Source organism: Elaeis guineensis, chromosome 16 (assembly GCF_000442705.2).
Source record: "Elaeis guineensis isolate ETL-2024a chromosome 16, EG11, whole genome shotgun sequence".
Lineage (NCBI taxonomy): Eukaryota > Viridiplantae > Streptophyta > Magnoliopsida > Arecales > Arecaceae > Elaeis > Elaeis guineensis.
Genome location: NC_026008.2, coordinates 44892772 through 44911048, shown reverse-complemented (window position 1 = coordinate 44911048; position 18277 = coordinate 44892772). Strand labels below are relative to the sequence as shown.

Below are 18277 nucleotides of genomic sequence, written 5' to 3'. Positions count from 1 at the left end.
GATATTCATCCCGATTTGAATTCAAACCATATCGTTAAAAATAAAGATCCATCTTATTGGGATGCTATCTTAATGGCAAGTTTTGTTTTCTACTACCCTTAGAGTAGCACAAAGGACACGTATATATTTAATTTTTTTTAAATTATACAGTAATTGTGATTTATTAAAGGTAGGCCTTGGTGCATAGTTGCTTCATTTGGCCTTTATTACATATTTGAAGCATCAAGAAATATAAATATATATAGATTCTAACCAGCATATGAGACGAAGAGGTTGAGAGAATATATGAAAAGAAGTTAACTCAAGATAAAGAAAAGCTAGGCAACTAATAAGAGGTGAGGCAAACAACTAAGAGTATGTTTATTTTTTGGGGACCAAGAATATGTTTATTTAACACATCTAAAGAAAACTGAGGAGAGAAAATAAAAGAAAAAAAGAGATGACTTTGGACATGAGAAAATATAATAGAAAGTAGATTCTTTTTTTCGCCTTTCCAAATCTCTCCACTTCTGGAGAAACTAAAAAAGTGGATTAAAGATAAACCTCTTCCCTTATATGTTTGTTTAATTAAATGAGCGATTTTGGTTGTTTCTTCTCTCCTATGCAAACCAGATGATTGATGCAAACCATGGTTTATTTCTATTCTCTCGTAACTAAATGAATGGTAGTGAGTCTCTCCTCTTCTATTTTTTTTTTTGATATTTTCAAATAAGCTTTTGATTATTTGCTTGAACAGAAAAGCAATTTTTTTTTTTTTTTTTTTCGGGTTGGGTGGGGGGTGGGTGTGGGATTGGATATGCCTTGGGTCGATCCACACAAGTACCATAAACTTATCCTCTACCACTAAAACCAATCAGAATTGCCTTGTTATGATATTGAATTGAATTATCTAACCATATAGTTGACTTATTTACGTTAGTAATTATGGTCGATGTGCATTTGCACAACAAAACTACTTTATGCAAACAAAAATATATTTGAAAATTATTCGATTATATTATACACTGCTGATAGTCATATGTATGTTATGACTCTTTGATGCAATTTAAATGCACCCAAGTATTAGCATTCCTTTGATTGTTTATTTGCATACAAAGCATTACTCATACATAGAAATTCATAATAAAAATTTTTAGCATATTTATAAAATACTAGATATATTTTATAGCCCTTTTGTTTCCACGATATCTCTTCAACGATGCACACATAAACTTCATTAAAGTTGATTAACTAAAAGTTTCAATTTTCTATGCTATAATAATATTTATATCATTTTGTATGCCTCATAGTGAATTCATCTCGAAAAAAAAAATCATATATATTTATGTACTACAAAGCACGAAAAATATTTATTTATTTTTAAAATTATAAATATCACTTTCATTCGATAAGAAAAATAAAGAGATGAAAAAAATATTAGAATCAATAACATGTGAAAATAATTTTATTTATAGATATAATATAATTACCGACTGATATACGAAGAACTGTGTCATATTGGTGAAAGAAGGATGAGTTCTTATAAGAAAGGTATGTTCATATATAATAGAAATTTGAAATCTCATATCTTATAAATAATGTCATCTCTCAATTTTTTTTTTGGATAGAATATGCTCCACCAATGTTTTTTTTTTTTTTATAAAACTCGCATACTCCAGTAAATCCTTTTTCTCCACCAGTTCAAGAAGATCATTATATTTCTTAATCCATACAAATAAAAATCCTCAATGGCAACGATTTTGAAATTTAAACACCCACATCAATTGATATGACCACTGCCATCTATTGACTTGCTTTGCCTGACCGGTCACGTGCATGGCATTTGTTATATTCAGATGCAAATGGATAAATGCAATGTTTCCCGGGATATGCATGAATTAACTTCATGCAGAAAGCCTCCAAAGGAAAGGAGTAAATTCGGGGAGAACGCTACTCGGCAACGTATTTTTGTCCACATCCAGCCTTCCAGGCTCGCGTTTCTCCCAATGGCAACTGGAAGCAGCGCAAGACATATATGTCCACGTGAGCTGCACGTGCCGGATGAGTCGGGGCCTCCGCGGCCTCGGACGCAACGCACGCGCGAAATGACCCAAATGCCCGTGCTATTAAGGTGCAGTTACCGAACCTGCCGAGGGCATTCAAGTAAAAAAGACGAGCTCCAGTCCACCTTCGCTCCAGAAAAAGAAAAAAATAAATAAAAGAAACCAAGAAAGGAGGCAGAAGAGGCCGCTCGCTCGCTCCCTCTATACCTCTCGCTCCCTTCTTCTCAAATATCCAACGCCCTTCGAGACTTCCCCCAATTTTCCCCCTTTTATTGAGTCGATTCCGTTAAAGGAGTTTGTGGAATTCGGGTATGCGCGCTTTCTTCCTTCTCCATTCGAGTTCTGGAGTTCAATTGCTTTCTTTTTAATCCGATCGATAATGGTCTCTGTATCTTTAATCTGATAAATGGGGATGGAATCTTATTTTGAGAAGCGATTTCTCTGATAATTCGTGTTTATCTGCTAATTTTTTTAGTTATATCTGGCATTGTATATGTTTCGAAGAGATGAAACGGATGGAATGAGGATATCTTGTTCGGGGATTAGTCCTTTAAAGAGCTGGATTTTATATGCTATTTCTGGTCGATGTTTTGTGATGTTCTATTTGAGATGATGGAATTTGCATTTTTCATCAGTGAAAAGACAGATTTTGTTTGATTTCTTTTTTTGTTGCTGATCATATTGAGTGGAGGGTTTGATGTTCAACTTGAAAGTTTTGATAAAAGATTGAAGAAACCTTGTAATGGGAGACGATGTAACCCTAAATAGGAGGAAATGATGGAGAATAACTCAAAATTCCAACCCGAAGTAGTTGGAATGAGTTCCTCTCAATTTGGTTTATCAAGTAATGTGCTTGTATAACTAAATGTAAGCTATATATATATATATATATATATCTACTTGAAATTCTCTATCCATAGTTTGCATTGTTAACTAAGGGGTTCTAGATTTTGTGTGCATGGTGTCAGCAAGTTATTCTATCTGATTTCTGCAGACTGCTGTGAACATCGATGGTTGTGGATTAAGGAAAAAGTGATTTCCTGGGGCAGAATGATGGGCAAAAAGGTGTTCCTAACATACAAACGTAAGCGCTCCTCATCTCAGGCTCGTCATGGTAAAGGAGTTACTGTTGATTCATCTTCAAAGTCTCCAATCGGTATACTTTTAGAGATTTCAAGCCAGGAAGCTGAATCTGGTCTCGACAATGAGAAGCTGAAGAAAGACAATACGGTGAAAAAAACTAATCCTATTAGTCTTGTGACATTTGTTTTTATAATTAAAATACACCTTGGTCTTCTCCTGTATTTTTTTTTCCTGCTTGTTTAGCAAATCAGTGAATACTTTTTGTTTCTATGGGAAACTTGTAGTGCTTCCTCGTTATTTTTGTAGCTGTGGTCTGATCTTGTCATGTCAGACAGTGGCTGAGCCAGTGGGTTATTCTGAAAATATCATTGCTGGGGTTGTGTTATGGAGTTCATTTAAATGCCTTAGGAATTGAAGTTGTTTTGTTATGGAGTTGTAATGTAGATTCATGTGCCATAGTTTGTTTGCAAAAGAATCTACGAGGTCACACATTGCCACGCCTATTAAGAGGTTTATTACAGAGAAACAAGAATACACTTGAAAGATCTATCTTTTTTTTGTCATGCAGTGGCCTGCTAACAAGCATGTCGATTTTTTAAAAATCTAAATTGAACAGTTCACTCATTGAAAACCAGATCAAAACCATCTAGATGTAGTATATATGTTGAAGCTAATGACAAGATGTAACATCAAATCACAACACGTGCGCAACCTTATAGGGATGCATGAATTTTCCTGGTCGATACTCCTATTATATCTCTCACAACTGTGTGAGGGAGAAGTAGGTGGGAGTAGGGACTCCATTTGATCATTCTTCCTCACTCCTCAGCCCTTATGGGCAATGCATGATATATCCACAGCATGAGTGGGAATTGTTTAAAGATAGGAGATTGAAGGAGGTGAGAAAAAGAGATCCTATAGTCCAAGTATCTTTGGGATAATGAAGATACGATTTTTGATTGTCAATGTTACCCTTAGATGTGGAACACCATATTGTTGAAACATGCACAATTACAGTAAACACTAGTCTTGAAGAGATGTGCTTTGGCCTTGCAGTAATACATGGTCAGGACTCTTGGTATGATCAATATATTCATATTATGCTAAACTTTATTTCTTTTTTTTTTTTTATGACTAATTGTTATTTTAATGACAATGGGCTAACAACAACCATACTGTCAGCAGCATTAAGCAATGCCTGGAATTCAGTGACTAAGATAGCAGTCAAGGGAAACCTGTCGACGAATCCCTAGGCTGCGCCTCACCCTTATTATATCATACATTTTCATCAGTTCTAATGTAAGAAACGTAATATCCAGATTTTTGATCTTCCAAATTTTACTTTAGATGGAAAGTTAATTAGTTGACATGAAAAACTTTTTCTTGTATGATAATCACAATTATGAGTAGTTGGAAGAAAGATTTGCATGTCACATGCTCTTGATCCCCATGAGGTTGGTCTTCTTCTCTTTGGCTATCTCTTCCACACTAGCCCCTTGTAGTGCTGATAATCTACCTCTTCCAAATGCGTTATGCCTGCATCTTGATCTAGGAATGCTTTGAATCCCCCCCTCTGAATAACATGTTCCTTGGCCATGCCTCCATTGATTGGTCGCTTGGGGGATAAATAATTTGTACCTTTCCTCCTCTCCATGATTATGTCAGTATGGCTAAAGAAGGTACGAATGCTGCATATCTACTGATTATGCTCTTTCCAAATAAGTCTCTTTCCTAGGAATACCATCTCTTCTTGATTAGAAAATCTCAATTAAGAATATATCTTGATATCCTGTATCTAATAAATGGGTGTGCTTTGATTCCTTGCTACAGCATAGAATGGACTTACAGATTCACATTCTTTTCCATTGTGTTCTCGAGTGCATTGAACTATTGAAGAGTTATCATGAAGGTGCCTATGAATCTCAATCTTGTGTTTTGTATTACACATGGCTTCAGTGAAAACTCAATTTCCATCATGTAGCTGACCTAAACCAAGACTCCAATAGATATTCTTTTCTAGATGGTTGATGTGAAGATAGCAAGTATTTCATATCCCTTTTTTTAAGCTTCAAATTCTGTTTTTTGTAAATATTTCTAAAGTTCACATAATTTATGTGATTATGTTTTATTAATATTTCATTTTCTTTTTATTTCTTTATGTTTGGTTTTTTTTAATAGTAAAAGTGTATCATCAGTTCCCATGTATTGGCATCAATTTAAAGGACAATTCTTAATAATAGATGCTCTGTGCCTTCGAATCCTCTCACCAGAATCCGTAGAACACCTTCTTCAAAATCTTGTCATTTGTCTTGCTCAATAATGCATTTGACTCATGTCTATCATAACATACTTCAGATCTAGTGAATTTTTGATAGAAGTAGTACTTATAGTGTTATATAATGTGGCCCAGATGCTTGATATGAGTTTTGATAATGGGAAGGACTGGGTGATGGGTGTTTCCTATATGTAAACCAATTCATGATTACATCTGCTCCCTCCTTTCTATTTGCTCTTTTCCAAAGGTCTTTGAGGACAGAACACCATGACACACACTATAATATATATGTTTGCTCAACTCATGGGAATTCTATTTGTGACATGGTGGCAGTGGCTATTAGGTCCCTGTATTTTGCCTGTATGAGGATAAGAACAGAGTAACAATTTTCAGAAAACATGTCAGCTTTGGACCAAACTTCAACTTGTCCTGAAATATAATTAAAATCAATCCCCTACTAGATTACATTGATCTTTTGATTTAACAGGAAAAGCAAAAGGGAAGAAAAGGAAATGTCTTATAGAATCAAAATCAGGCTCTTTTGCCGATAAGTTTTCTGCATAACTTACTTTGGGGATAAATTTAGCTTATCAATCTAGTGGTTCATCTTTATGCATTTAATAGTGTGGTTTGGAGCTAAAAGAATTTGGTTTTTCTTTGTTTTTGTATATTAAGAATGGACGATGAAGTTTTAGATGCTTCTTTCGATTCTTTTTATAGTCTGGACATAAGTCAGCGGATCCATTGATCAATCACAATCTTACTGTTTGAAAATAACATTCTTATGAATCAAGGATTAAAATAGTGCACCATGCCCTGCCATGTGGCATTGCTGCTGGCGTGACATAATGCTGCATGTAGTGTACAAATATCAAGTGTAAAAGCTGATACAAGTATGTGACCAGCCAACCGGATGCACAATTGAATTTACTGCATTGCTTAATAAGTATCCCACTTTTCCCTTTCTACGCCTCTTGCAAGCTAAGGGTAGTCAGATTGTGAGTCCAGAGGTTGAAGAACATTCAGACTGGGGACTGATTTAAGTTATGAGGATTTATGAATCTATCAAACAGTTATGAAAGTTTTTGGGTACGACTGTGTTTTCACCATATTTCTCCCCAAAAGCTGAAAAATTTTAAAATAACCCACATAAATCCATCCATTTTCCTTATTCTGAATATGGTTTCTAAGAGATGGTCTAATCACCTATGGTTTGCTAGAATATAAATCTGAAATGACTAAATATGCTATATTTGTTTGAAAGGGTCAAAGTTTTTGTTTGCAACTTCTTGTTTTTAGAAGATATAAAATTAGCCTATTATGATAAAATAGTTTAATGAGTGTATCTTAGCATACTTTTCATGGCAATGTGTGTTGATGCTTGATGCATCATGGTTGACAGCTGTTGGCTGGCATAGGAATCATGCGTGTTAAATAAATTCTTGATCCATATTCTGGCTTGCTTGGTTACCCATAAGTGGGCAATGGAAACAGACTTTAGCCCTAAAGTTGCCACTTTGGGCATTTGGTTAGTCCTATGTGAGCTGAAGTCCGTTCCCGCCCTGAGCCAAACTCAACCAAGAACATCTGAAGCGACCTCAATTGGTGGGCCACCGAAGTCGGTTCAGCTGAAGTCAATTCCTACCCACTGACTTCCAGCAATCCAACATGCCCTGGTGGAAGGGGAAATAACATTAATCATGCTCACTAATCCTAGCATGATCAATCTTTGACAATTTTGTTTCTGCTTCAGATCAAGTTGAACCAACCTGCTTTAATGTAGCGAACATAATTTGAAACAGCTCTTATTGAACAAGTGGGTTTTATGAGTGATTTGTTTGACTTAGAAAAAGATGTGTTCTGTTGTACATGATATTCTGTAACGCCCTTCTAGATTGTTCATCATGCAACTATATTTTCATTATTAAATGAATCTACATCCCTTAATTCGAGTTTTGTATTTTGAACTGTATCTTGGGACAACAATATATGATTCTAAGACAGATATCCAACAAATGATATTTAAATCCTTGATATTAGGCTGCAACAAATAGTTAGAGGTTGTTGCTATAAGGGATTCTGCCATCCCAAGGAATCTGGTGCTGCAACTGCCGTTTTATCTGCTCCCCTGAATATTGCATATGAATCATCAAAACATCTGCAAAGTAGATGAATCCTTTTTTCATTGCTTGTTTGTCTTTTTCAAGCCTTCTGTTTTAGTGCTTGTGTTTCTTACTGTGAAATGCTGATCAGGTTCTTAACAATTGTTTTTTTTTTTTTTTTTTTTTTTAAGAGGTGCCCTTGACATTATCAACTTCATCTAGCATGGAGAATATTTTAGATGGTGAAGAAACTGGTGAATAAATGATTTTTTAGTTAGTCTTCATTATAAATAGAACAGTTATTGTTGTGAACTCAAAGTTCAATTTCTTTAATTGCCATCTCTAAGACTCTTTGCATGATGATGTGCCACATGAAGGGTCCTGCAGTACCACTAGCTATGAATTTTTTTAAAAAATTTTTATTAGACCTTTGAAGTTTACTCACGGTTGTAAGTTTTCCCTAGTCATTTATACTCAAGGTTTGAAAATCCAACCATATTGCCGTACATACGTGCACCATACTGCAAAACACACTATGCCATATTGGAAAACCATGCATAGATATGACGGTGTGCGATAGTACATAAAGTACAAATGCATGATCAATATGCCCCTGTGCTGGAGTAGTTCAAACCTTGCTCATCCGCAGTTCCCTCTTCTTTATAATTACTATTAATAGGTCAAACATTATTTAGACCTATGAAGTCTAGACCCATGTTGTTATAGTTATTTAACCCCAAGATCGAAAATCTGATGATATTGCGTTACATACCCACACCATACTGCGATATGTACCATGCCCACCCCATATTGCCAAACCATGAACAGATATGGCGGTATGCGACAATACATAAAGTGCCAATACATGATCAGTATGTCCCCATACTGCAGTAGCTGAAACCTTGCTTACCTACCCTTGCCCCCTTCTTTATAATCACTACACTACACTCATACTAGAAATGCCTCTTGTTGTAATAAAATTGCCATGCCAAGTTACATTCTAATGCTTTGTTTCTTAATAAGTCAAATATCATTGTGAACAGTAATTTTATTGCATAAATTGTTTACCGTAGATTCTTTCCTTTTCTCCCCTCCCTCTTTAAATTTTAATAATACATTGTAAAGAACTTCCCATTATGTTTTTGTATTATTATTGCAGCATTGCTCTAGATGTGGTTCTGTTGATGTCAATGAGAACCTGCTGGGCTGTGTTAGATGCTTAAGGAGTTATCATCTGCGATGTGTCGACCCCCTTTCCAAGGTTTACACTTAGTCTTACTTAGTTAAATGAAAATTTTCAACAAACATGTTAATCTGATGATTTCTATCTTTCATTATGCATAGTATATTCCTCAGGAAAAATGGCAATGCTCAGCTTGTATCAAAAGTCAGCAATTCGAGGAGTCTATGCAGCAGCAAGTTCAAGAGACTAATGAAAATAGTAAAAATAAAAGCATTGAGGGGTCTGGGATTGGTCCACCTGGGGACAGCTCTGCGAAGACAAGTTCTTCCACAAATGATACATCCGTTAAGAAGATTAAAAACATTATACAGACAGATGAGTCATACACAGATTCTGGTTTGGCATGCAAGGTCATATGCACTGAAGGGAGTTCAAGCTCTAAAATAATAGACTTGGAGATTGTAGGAAGATCAAATTCCATATATTTGGATTCATTAACTGAAAGAAAAAGTAGTTCTGCATTCCCAGAGGATTGTGTTTCTGTTTTGTTGAATTCAGATAAAAGAGAGGGTTTTTTATGCAATGAACAACGTCCAAAAGAGAATTGCAGTACTCCCTTGATTACCTTTTCTAGGAGAGTGAGAAAAAAGCACGATGTAGGTGAGAAATTAATGGGACGAAATTTGAGGGCTGAGGAGATACAGTGTTCAACAGGTAGCTGGAGCAAAGTAGGACCTAGTTGTAGATGTGAAGGATCAATCCCAGAATGCAGCTTCATGGATCACTCGACTAAAGATGTTTCACCAGAACAAGCTGACTGTAGACCGTTGCATGTGGTTCAACAAGCTATGGTATAGTTTGAAATTTACTATGGTCGACTCTTTCTTTTTGTTATGGTTAAGTTGTGCGTGTCTATCTGCTATAGCCTTAACTAAAAGCATTATAATATTTCTTTGACTATGTTATAGTTTGAATCATTGTTTACCATATTGGTGTGTACTGCCCTGTACTGCACATACCAGATTGTACTTGTTGAACTTTACTGTGGTCAAGTGTTTCTTCGTTATGGTTAAGTTGCGCATGTCTGTTTGCTGTTCTTGACTGGAAGCATTATTATATTTCTCAATAGCTTTTTGAAAGAGTTGCCTATGTGATTTCTCATATACTTCGTGCTGTACTACCTTTTGCCTTCTCTTTCTGCTAGTTGATTCACCAATAGATTCTGATATAATAAGGGTAGAATCTGTAGATATTTTCTATATAGACTGTCTAATAATTGTTTCATCATAACATGTTTTGTAGAAAACAAAGCAAAGGTTATATTGCTGGTGTTGGAACATGTTAATACAGGTATTAGGACACTAGCTTTAGACTAAAGCATTTAAGTTTTAATGGTATATCTGTGCTTGCATGGCATGATATGACAAATAAATAAAGCATTTACATACTCCAGTTAAATAAAATCTATTATATATCGATCAACACTTTATTTAGTTTAAACTAATGATTACAAGAGTTATATATAACAAATATACATTTTACAGATATTTCTATGTTCATTCTCATCCTCCTAAATTAGATTATTGTAAGTGTAGGATAGGTTCCAACCGAAACCTTGCATGTAGATGCATATGGATGGGAACTTCATAGAGTTAGAAACTAGAGATATTTGAAGGTGAATTATCAGAGTAAGTGGTAAATTTGTTGCTCAGCATGTCAGAGTCATATTCAATATGCTTTCATGAGTTTATCATATTTAATGCAAACAGGATAAAAAAAAATAATATAAGTAAATAGATTAAAATACTTCTACCTGATTTTACAAAAAGTAAAATTGTTGAAGTGTACTGAAAATTCAAAATGGACCAACTTAAAATGAAACTTCAAGATGCAAATTAAAATTAAAAGGAAATATGGCCTTTTTCTTTCCTTACATTGCAGACACCTTACAGGTGCATTAATTTTGTTCTGAACTTCTGATATTTAGAGATGGCCATAAATTTTGTGCGAGGCCCACTTACAATTGCCAATGTAGGGGTTCTTTATGGGCAAAAGGAGATGGTATGATGGAGAGAGATGAAGAGAGGTGTTGGTAGTTGGGGAATAAATCATAGGGAGTTGCAGATAGTAATGGATGTAACCATTTATAAGTTCTTTTCTCTTCTTTTAATTAGATGGTGAGAGGAGGATACCAATGTCTGAGGGATAAAGAGAGAAATAATGGGGGCAAAATTATAAAAAATAGCAGTAATATGAGCCTATCCAATATCATGAATTTATAAAGTTGACCATTGTAAACAAGAGATGCATTTTTTCAGAAAAATCATTGAGAGGGTCCGGAGATTGTATTTTTTTGGTACTCATCACATGCTGGCATGTCATTCATTGATTGCAAGTTTGCACAGATGACTTCTGATCACACGCTGCCACGTTTTGTCTGAAGTGAGCACTTGTACCACCATTCATGGACAAGGTTAGGGACCACCATGCATAGATAAGGTCAGGTATGCAAACAAGCCTAGCCAGACTGAGTATCAGGTTGCTTGGGCTTGGCTTTGCTTATAACAAGCTGCTCAAGTTTGGCTTGAACTCAAGCTAAGCTTAATATATCCTGTTCAAGCTTGCTTGTATAAGTTCTTCCCTGGGCTTTTATTGAGCTGCGCCAAGCTTCCCTGTATATCTTCAGTCCACTTGTGTTTAGGCTGAGATCTGAAATCTGTTCGCTATTGCCTAACTGAGCTGAGCATAAACCAAGCTGCTATCAAGCTGATCCTGAGCTGCTTAAGAGCAGCTAGGATCATCTGCAGCCCTAAATAAGGTATATATGGAAATTACAGAAGACTGATTGGATATAACAGGTAAACGGAGACTCATGATTGGTTGGATGTAACTGTTATAAAAGGAAGGAAAGTGAAAATAAGGCAAGAGGGAGTTAAGTGAATAAATGAAAACAGATCTTGAATGCATCCAGTTGCTTGTGATGGTCAACTAATGAGATTTGAAAGATAGGGGCAAAACTGGAAAATCGAAAATAAGAAAACACGATGTCCGACAAAGATATAACACAAAAATAATATAAATAAAACAGAAATCCAAAACAAAGTTTAAAGTGCTAACATTAAAAATAAAAATATAAAAATTGAGTAAAATGTTTGATGGGTGTTTGTAATTCCATGTATTGATAAATCCAATCATTTTTTAATGCAAATTGTTAAATAGAACCCGGCTTTTGGTTTACTTTCTTCTTTCCCTGGAAAGAAAGAACATCCAGTAATACACATGAATGAAAGGAGTGGATATAACTATCTGTTTTTGTTCTGAAAGAATGGTGACAACAATTGTGTGTGTGTGTGTGTGAGAGAGAGAGAGAGCATTATTGTATCAAAATGGGAAAAAAATCAGAGCCCTTTTTTGGGGGAGGGGAGATCTTAGCATTTTTAGGAAGGTGTTAAGAGACAAATCTAACTGATATAGCACTGGTTTGCTAGGGTGCTTCAGTCAGTTGTGCATGAGAGTTCCTTAGAGTCTGCTCTTTTTAGAAAAGAAATTATCAGTTAGCAAATTGGTTATGATATATGGCAAGATGTTGGGTGTGAGCTATGTTACATGGACTTAGGCTCCTGTGTTGGCTGTTGGTGCATGTCTAAGCATCAGATCCTTATAATATTTAAGAAATGCTCCTTACGGAGCTGTGTCCAAGTGTCATATTAACAACTGTTTTTAAGTGTTCATGTGGGTACTTCAGGCTAAAATGAACGCGTGTGTAATATAGGGTGCAAGAGAGATGGATCTTAAATGCAAGCAAGCAGTCCAGTTTTCTTAGGAAGGAAACATATTTGTTAGCAGGAGTTGCTTGATTAGGTTTAGTTTGGGTTGACAGGGGGGATGAGATGATTGGTTTGAGTGTGTTTTCTGGGTGGAAGAGAGATCATACATGCACACACAGAAAAAAGAGAAATCTATAATGCATCGTTTGACATGAAGAACTCCAGAATATGGAGCCTAGGAAATTTTGGGAACAAAAATTAACAGACAGACTATTCATAGGATATTCTGTAAATAATAGAAATTTTAATAATCTGCAAAACTTAAAAAATATGAAAATTAGTAAAAATTAATGCAAACATTAGAAAGACTAAGAAGTACATGAATACATTTTGATGATGTTTCATTAAATTTCTGTCAAACCTATCATGTTTTAACTAAGTTGTGAAATTGTTTCAAGGTCACAAAGTGCAACTAGTCAAATAACGTGTTTTCTCATCCATCAAGATGGGAGGTAGGCAATGATGCATAGCTCGAAATAATGGGAGATCTTTTGAATTAATGAATGTGAACCATAATAAGCAACTGTAAGCACACCTAAACTGCCCTATCCCAGAGCTTTATTTCTTCTCTGTACTGTGTTAGTGTGTTGGGATCCTTCTTCTGTAATTCGTTACAGAGTCTTGGTTCAGTGGTTCACTATATGACTAAGCCACTTCTCCATATCCCCTTGTCCCTATCTGTGCCAACCTATTGACAAGGGCCTCCTGATTTTCATCTGTTCTACCGTACAACCCAAACTTTGGTGTGGAATGTGTTCACGTAGCTTGCTGCATCATGGTGTTTCCATGACTATCAGCATGTGCATTGCATGTGCCGTATTTATTCTAGGGTTGTTATTCTGGACTGTGTCCATTGACAAATGCCTGCATGTGTCGTGGAATTTGTAATCTGCTTCCCTCCTTGTAGATGGTTTAGCCATGTCAGTTGTCTGAAAGCGATTGAGCTGTTGCAGGGTTAAAGTAAATGAATATGCTGCATACATTTGTGTGCTTTCTCTTTTAGAAATGATGGTGGTCATGAAATTCTTTCAATTGAGGTTGATACAAATACATATTGCATTTAATTCCATATAAGTGACACTCCAAGGGAAAATTGTCTCATGTGCATACTGTGGGCAGATGGCTGATGTTGGAAAAGATGCTGGAGTTGAATCTGAACATGCCAGTGCCCTTGCAACAACAAAGTAAATTTCCTTTAGTCTATCATTCTTTTAATCCTTTTTTTTGGTACATCAGGGGGGGGGGGGGTGTGGCGCATTAGGCCCAGCTTATCATTCTTTTTATATTCATTGTTTCAACAGTAGATAACTGATATGACTTTTTTCAACCTATAGTGCTGAGGACACTGGTGACAAATTATCTCTTCAATGCTCTCATATTCCAGAGAAACCAAATCTGAGCCATCAGCATCCATTGCCTTTGCAACCTGCGGGACATGATCCTGAAGACCAATCAGAAAAACTCGCAGCTGCACATACAGCTAATGTCATCAGAGACTCCATTTTAGTGCATGAGTGTAGGGGATCAGGCTCATTGGGAAATAAGTTAGTTGGTACTACAAATAGCTCTGAGAAAGCAGTCATGCTACATGGTGTTTCAAAGGAAAGGAATCACCTGAGTGATTTGGAATTTTCTATTGCCCCTCCCGCATCTAATGGTCTAACTAAGATAGAGTCAGGTAAATCAGCATCAAGTGTCATTCCTGAAAACCTCCTGGAGTCTCAAAGTTCATTAACTCGAAGTTGTGGCATCATTATGGCGGATAAAGAAGCTGATGGAAAAGTCGATGAACTTAAATGGCTTGAAACACTTGATAAAGAACTGCAGGATACGAATAAAGAAAGAAGTATATGCTCATCCTTGGAGCAAAGTGTTCTCCACTGCGAACAAGAATTAAATGGAAGGGCTTCTTCCATGTTGCCAGTCAGTTCATCTGTGAAGACTCAACATGATCAGGTGAATTATAACATAAAATTAAACTTATATAATTATGTCTTTTCTGGGCTTGTAAAAGGCTAGGGTTGTCAGTAATCTCTGCAACCTTGAGGCATTGAATTAAATTATCCCCAGACATTCTCTGGCCAGCTTCCTATTCAAAAGTATTCAGGCTTGCTTTCTGCATCTTGGTCCTTTGTTTTGCTATGACAAAACTATGTGGAAGATTTGAATATTTTCCAAATTTAGAACCTAGTTTTAATATTTGAATATTTGCCAAACTGTACATTGTTTTTTTGGTTCTAATATTACTTTTTCTTTTTTTCTTTGTTGGTACTGGATTGCAGGATGCATCTAGGGAGTTCAAGAATCAGATAACTGGATCACAAGATGGAGCATGTTTAACAAAATCAGTTGAGACTGGCTCTGAAAAGCAACGACATGAAGAGAGAGCAAATAAATCTTCTTTTTCTACATGTTTTCTAGGTCTGCTATTGAATTCAGGGGGACCTGATGTCTCTGTTAAGGATTTCCAAAGCATGCATTCGTCATTGAATTTCAGTATCAAAGACAGCGCTCAGGAATGCAACAGGAGATTTCCATGGCCTAGCATTGGCGTGAATGCATGTGTATCAAAGCAAAAGCAGATAGTCGACGATATTATAACTGGCTCACAGATGTTAGAAAAGAGGCAAGCCCCTCCATTAGATAAGTTTAAGAGGAATGCAAATGAATGGTCAGAAGAAGAATTAGACTTTCTTTGGATTGGTGTGAGAAGATATGGAGTTAACAATTGGAATGCAATGCTAAGGGATCCAAAACTTTGCTTCATGAAATCAAGAGCTGCGGAGGATCTTGCTGAGCGATGGAATTTAGAGCAAAGAAAGCTTCTGAATGGTGCACTATTCAAGCCAGGAACACTGTCTGTACCAGACCTTTCACTGCCTCCTTTTACGACTGATTCTTGGCCAGCAAAACCATCATTAAGTAACCACTATGGTGGTAATGGTGCCTGGTCAGCTTGTTCAGAATTCCCAATGCTCACAGCTGAGCCTAAACTTTCTCTGGGAGATGTATACCTCAAGAACGAGAACACCTTCAAGAGAAATCCACTTCATTCATTAGGCCTGGGCCCAGCCAATCCTCTCACAAGTGTCAGTCCGCCTGCAGATTCCATCCTCTGCAGCTTCCCGGTGGGTTCTTCTTTCCCAGGGTCAGGACTCGCTCACCATAAATCTTTCAATGTTCACACAAGGTATGACTATGAATCATCTTCTTCGCACCACAAGTCAGTTGAAAGGTTGACTCAGGATCACCAACCAACGAGTGTGCCAGCAAGTAATCTCCCTCATTGGCTTAGAGATGTGTTGATCCCACAACCAAAGCCAAGCAATTCAACATTGCCTCCTGTTTCAGCCCTGGCACAACCTGCAAGCATGCTTAGTACTGACACAAGAGTAGAGCCAACTGCTCCACCTAAGGATTCCCGGGGACGGGGAATTCTGAAGAGAAAGAACATCACATCTGGTAATCATGCTAGCACCGTAAGCGTGTCTGAAAGATCGGTATCTATGAATGAGCATCGGATGGGGAAAAGGCCTGGTGCTCTTCCAACTCTGGGTGTGAACTCCCCGAAACCTACATCGGTTAATACAGGTTCAGGTCTGAATGGTGTATCCAATTTGAATAAGAATTCAGGTCCTGGCGGACCAAGTAACTTGGTTGTTATTGATAGTGATGCATCTTCTGAGGAGACGATATCGGACAGCTAGTTCTCTAAGAAATGGCATTGCGGTTGGTAAGTTGTACAGGGTTTTGTTTTGAGCCTGTACAGTTTTTCTATATATAAATGACCTGTTAATTTTGTTGTCCTCGATGTATTCTTGTAGGAGCTAATCCCATCTCCTTTTGTTTACTTTTCATTTTGCACTAATTTGACGCATCTATTTAGTAAGTTGTTAGGAAATGGATTTTATGCCTTCTGCATCAGGTAGGATATGCTAGTTGCGGTGGAGCTTATTATTGGCCCTTAAAGAGTCTAGGACAATTCAAGGCATGGGTTGCTGCAGCGCAGAAACGACCCTACTTGGTTGTATGTTTGATATTTTGCAGTTTATCAATCAACTTCTTGATAAATGCAACAGTATGACACCAGTCAAAACACTTCTCCATCTACAAACCTCAAGACCTTTGTGCAATCCAACAATCATTAGTGCCAACCCTGCGAACATGAACCTTGAACACCAAGCCTATCCCACCGCATCAGAACCTCCATCGATTAGCCCAAGCCCATCCAATCCCAATAACATACGTTCACCCATTAACACTTCCTGATTAGCCTCAATCCTGTGCCAGAACTCATAACCGCCTCAGCATGGCATCCTTACCATCTCACCTCAGCTGAATCCATAACCCATCCAAATGTAACACCGAACCCAACTAGGTGAAGTCCAACTCAAATAGACTAAACCTAAAATCCAATTGAGTTGGCTATGAATCGTAACCCTGGAGAGAGACGATTTGTCAGTCCACTTACATGTTGGACTTGGGCTTTTGTTCCTAACCTCAAAATTAAGAAAATCTGGTAATAAAATAAACATGCGCAACGAAAATCAAGTGAATTTTAGCATGCAAACAAATCCTCCTGGTCAGGCAAAAATTTGGTGTGAGAGAATAACTAATTTTAAGGGGTAATATTTTATTATACATTTTGGACATGTTTGTGCATAAGCACTACATACGGCTGTGTGAGATCTTGATTCCAGATTGAAAATAAATAAATAAATAACAATCATAAGTAAATGAAGTACAGAGAATTTGAACTGCAAAATATTCATTTCAGATGACTAGATGTTTGTAAGTTCGTATACATACCGATTACCGAAGTAAGATTTGCAAGGCGAACATAAAATATGCAAGGTTTGTGCTGACAATCATAAGACAAGCATGCCATTAATCAGTGCAACAAATTAAACACATCTAAGCTTTTACTTTAGCCTCAAAGGACCTTTTACTCGATGTGGTTGGCATCAATTAAGACCACACCAATTAAGATCCATAGTTTTTTGAGAAAATTCTGTAGGTGCAACTAGCCGACTTTTGGCTACATGGCAACATAAAAAAAAAGGATCATCTAAAGAGTTATATTGACTCAACTTCTCGGTCAAATCGGTGAAATTCCAATCTGGTTTAGCCCTTAGTCAGGTTACGTACCGATCTAAATTTATTTGGATTGGCCCTCAATAGAGCATTATAATCAGTTTAGTTTTTTACTGATCTGCCATCAAGGACGTTGGTTCTGAATCAATGTCATCCAGAATCACACTATGAATTAGTTATTCTCCAGTTTTACCACAGCTGTCTTTCAGCTACTATCCATATGGATGAACGACCGACAATTCTTATACAGTTGATCATTCTGTTACAATAAATTAATGGCATAACAAATTTCTAACAATCTAACAAACTATTCTAACGGCCTAATAGCCTAAGCAAACTCCTTTTATATAAAGAGGGGCAAGATACTCTTGAGAGGTAAGTCATTACTAAAAGAGAGAGGGCCAATACTCTGCTGAATTCATTTCAGCTTCTTTAGGAATCGAGTTCTCACTCTTTCCATTCAAATCACTTTTTTTGTCTTTCATTTCTCTATTTCCTACTATTTATTCTCAAAGTTCTGACTAACTTAAGCATCGAAGGATTCTAAATTGGAGGATACTCAATTGGTTTTAGGACTTCTTTTACAAATTTATTCATAGGAGTGTGGATTCTTTGCAAGTACCATCCATCGCACTATGGATGGCTGCATGTGGCCATGCACGCATGCACAT

General features: G+C 36.7%; 1 protein-coding gene across 2 annotated transcripts; it reads left to right on the top strand.

Annotated features, from left to right (window-relative positions):
• The first annotated feature begins 2196 nt into the window (after positions 1-2196).
• LOC105059236 (uncharacterized) lies at positions 2197-16362 on the top strand. 2 transcript variants are annotated; one of them, XM_073250058.1, is made up of 7 exons: positions 2197-2351; positions 3037-3272; positions 8662-8763; positions 8859-9536; positions 13632-13696; positions 13847-14468; positions 14795-16362. In XM_073250058.1, exons 2-7 carry the CDS (start codon positions 3093-3095, stop codon positions 16217-16219), a joined length of 3072 nt encoding a protein of 1023 aa, XP_073106159.1. In that variant the 5' UTR covers positions 2197-2351; positions 3037-3092; the 3' UTR covers positions 16220-16362. The 2 variants fall into 2 exon arrangements, with proteins under 2 accessions (XP_073106159.1, XP_073106158.1); XM_073250057.1 differs by having other exon boundaries at positions 8847-9536.
• Positions 16363-18277: the final 1915 nt, after the last annotated feature.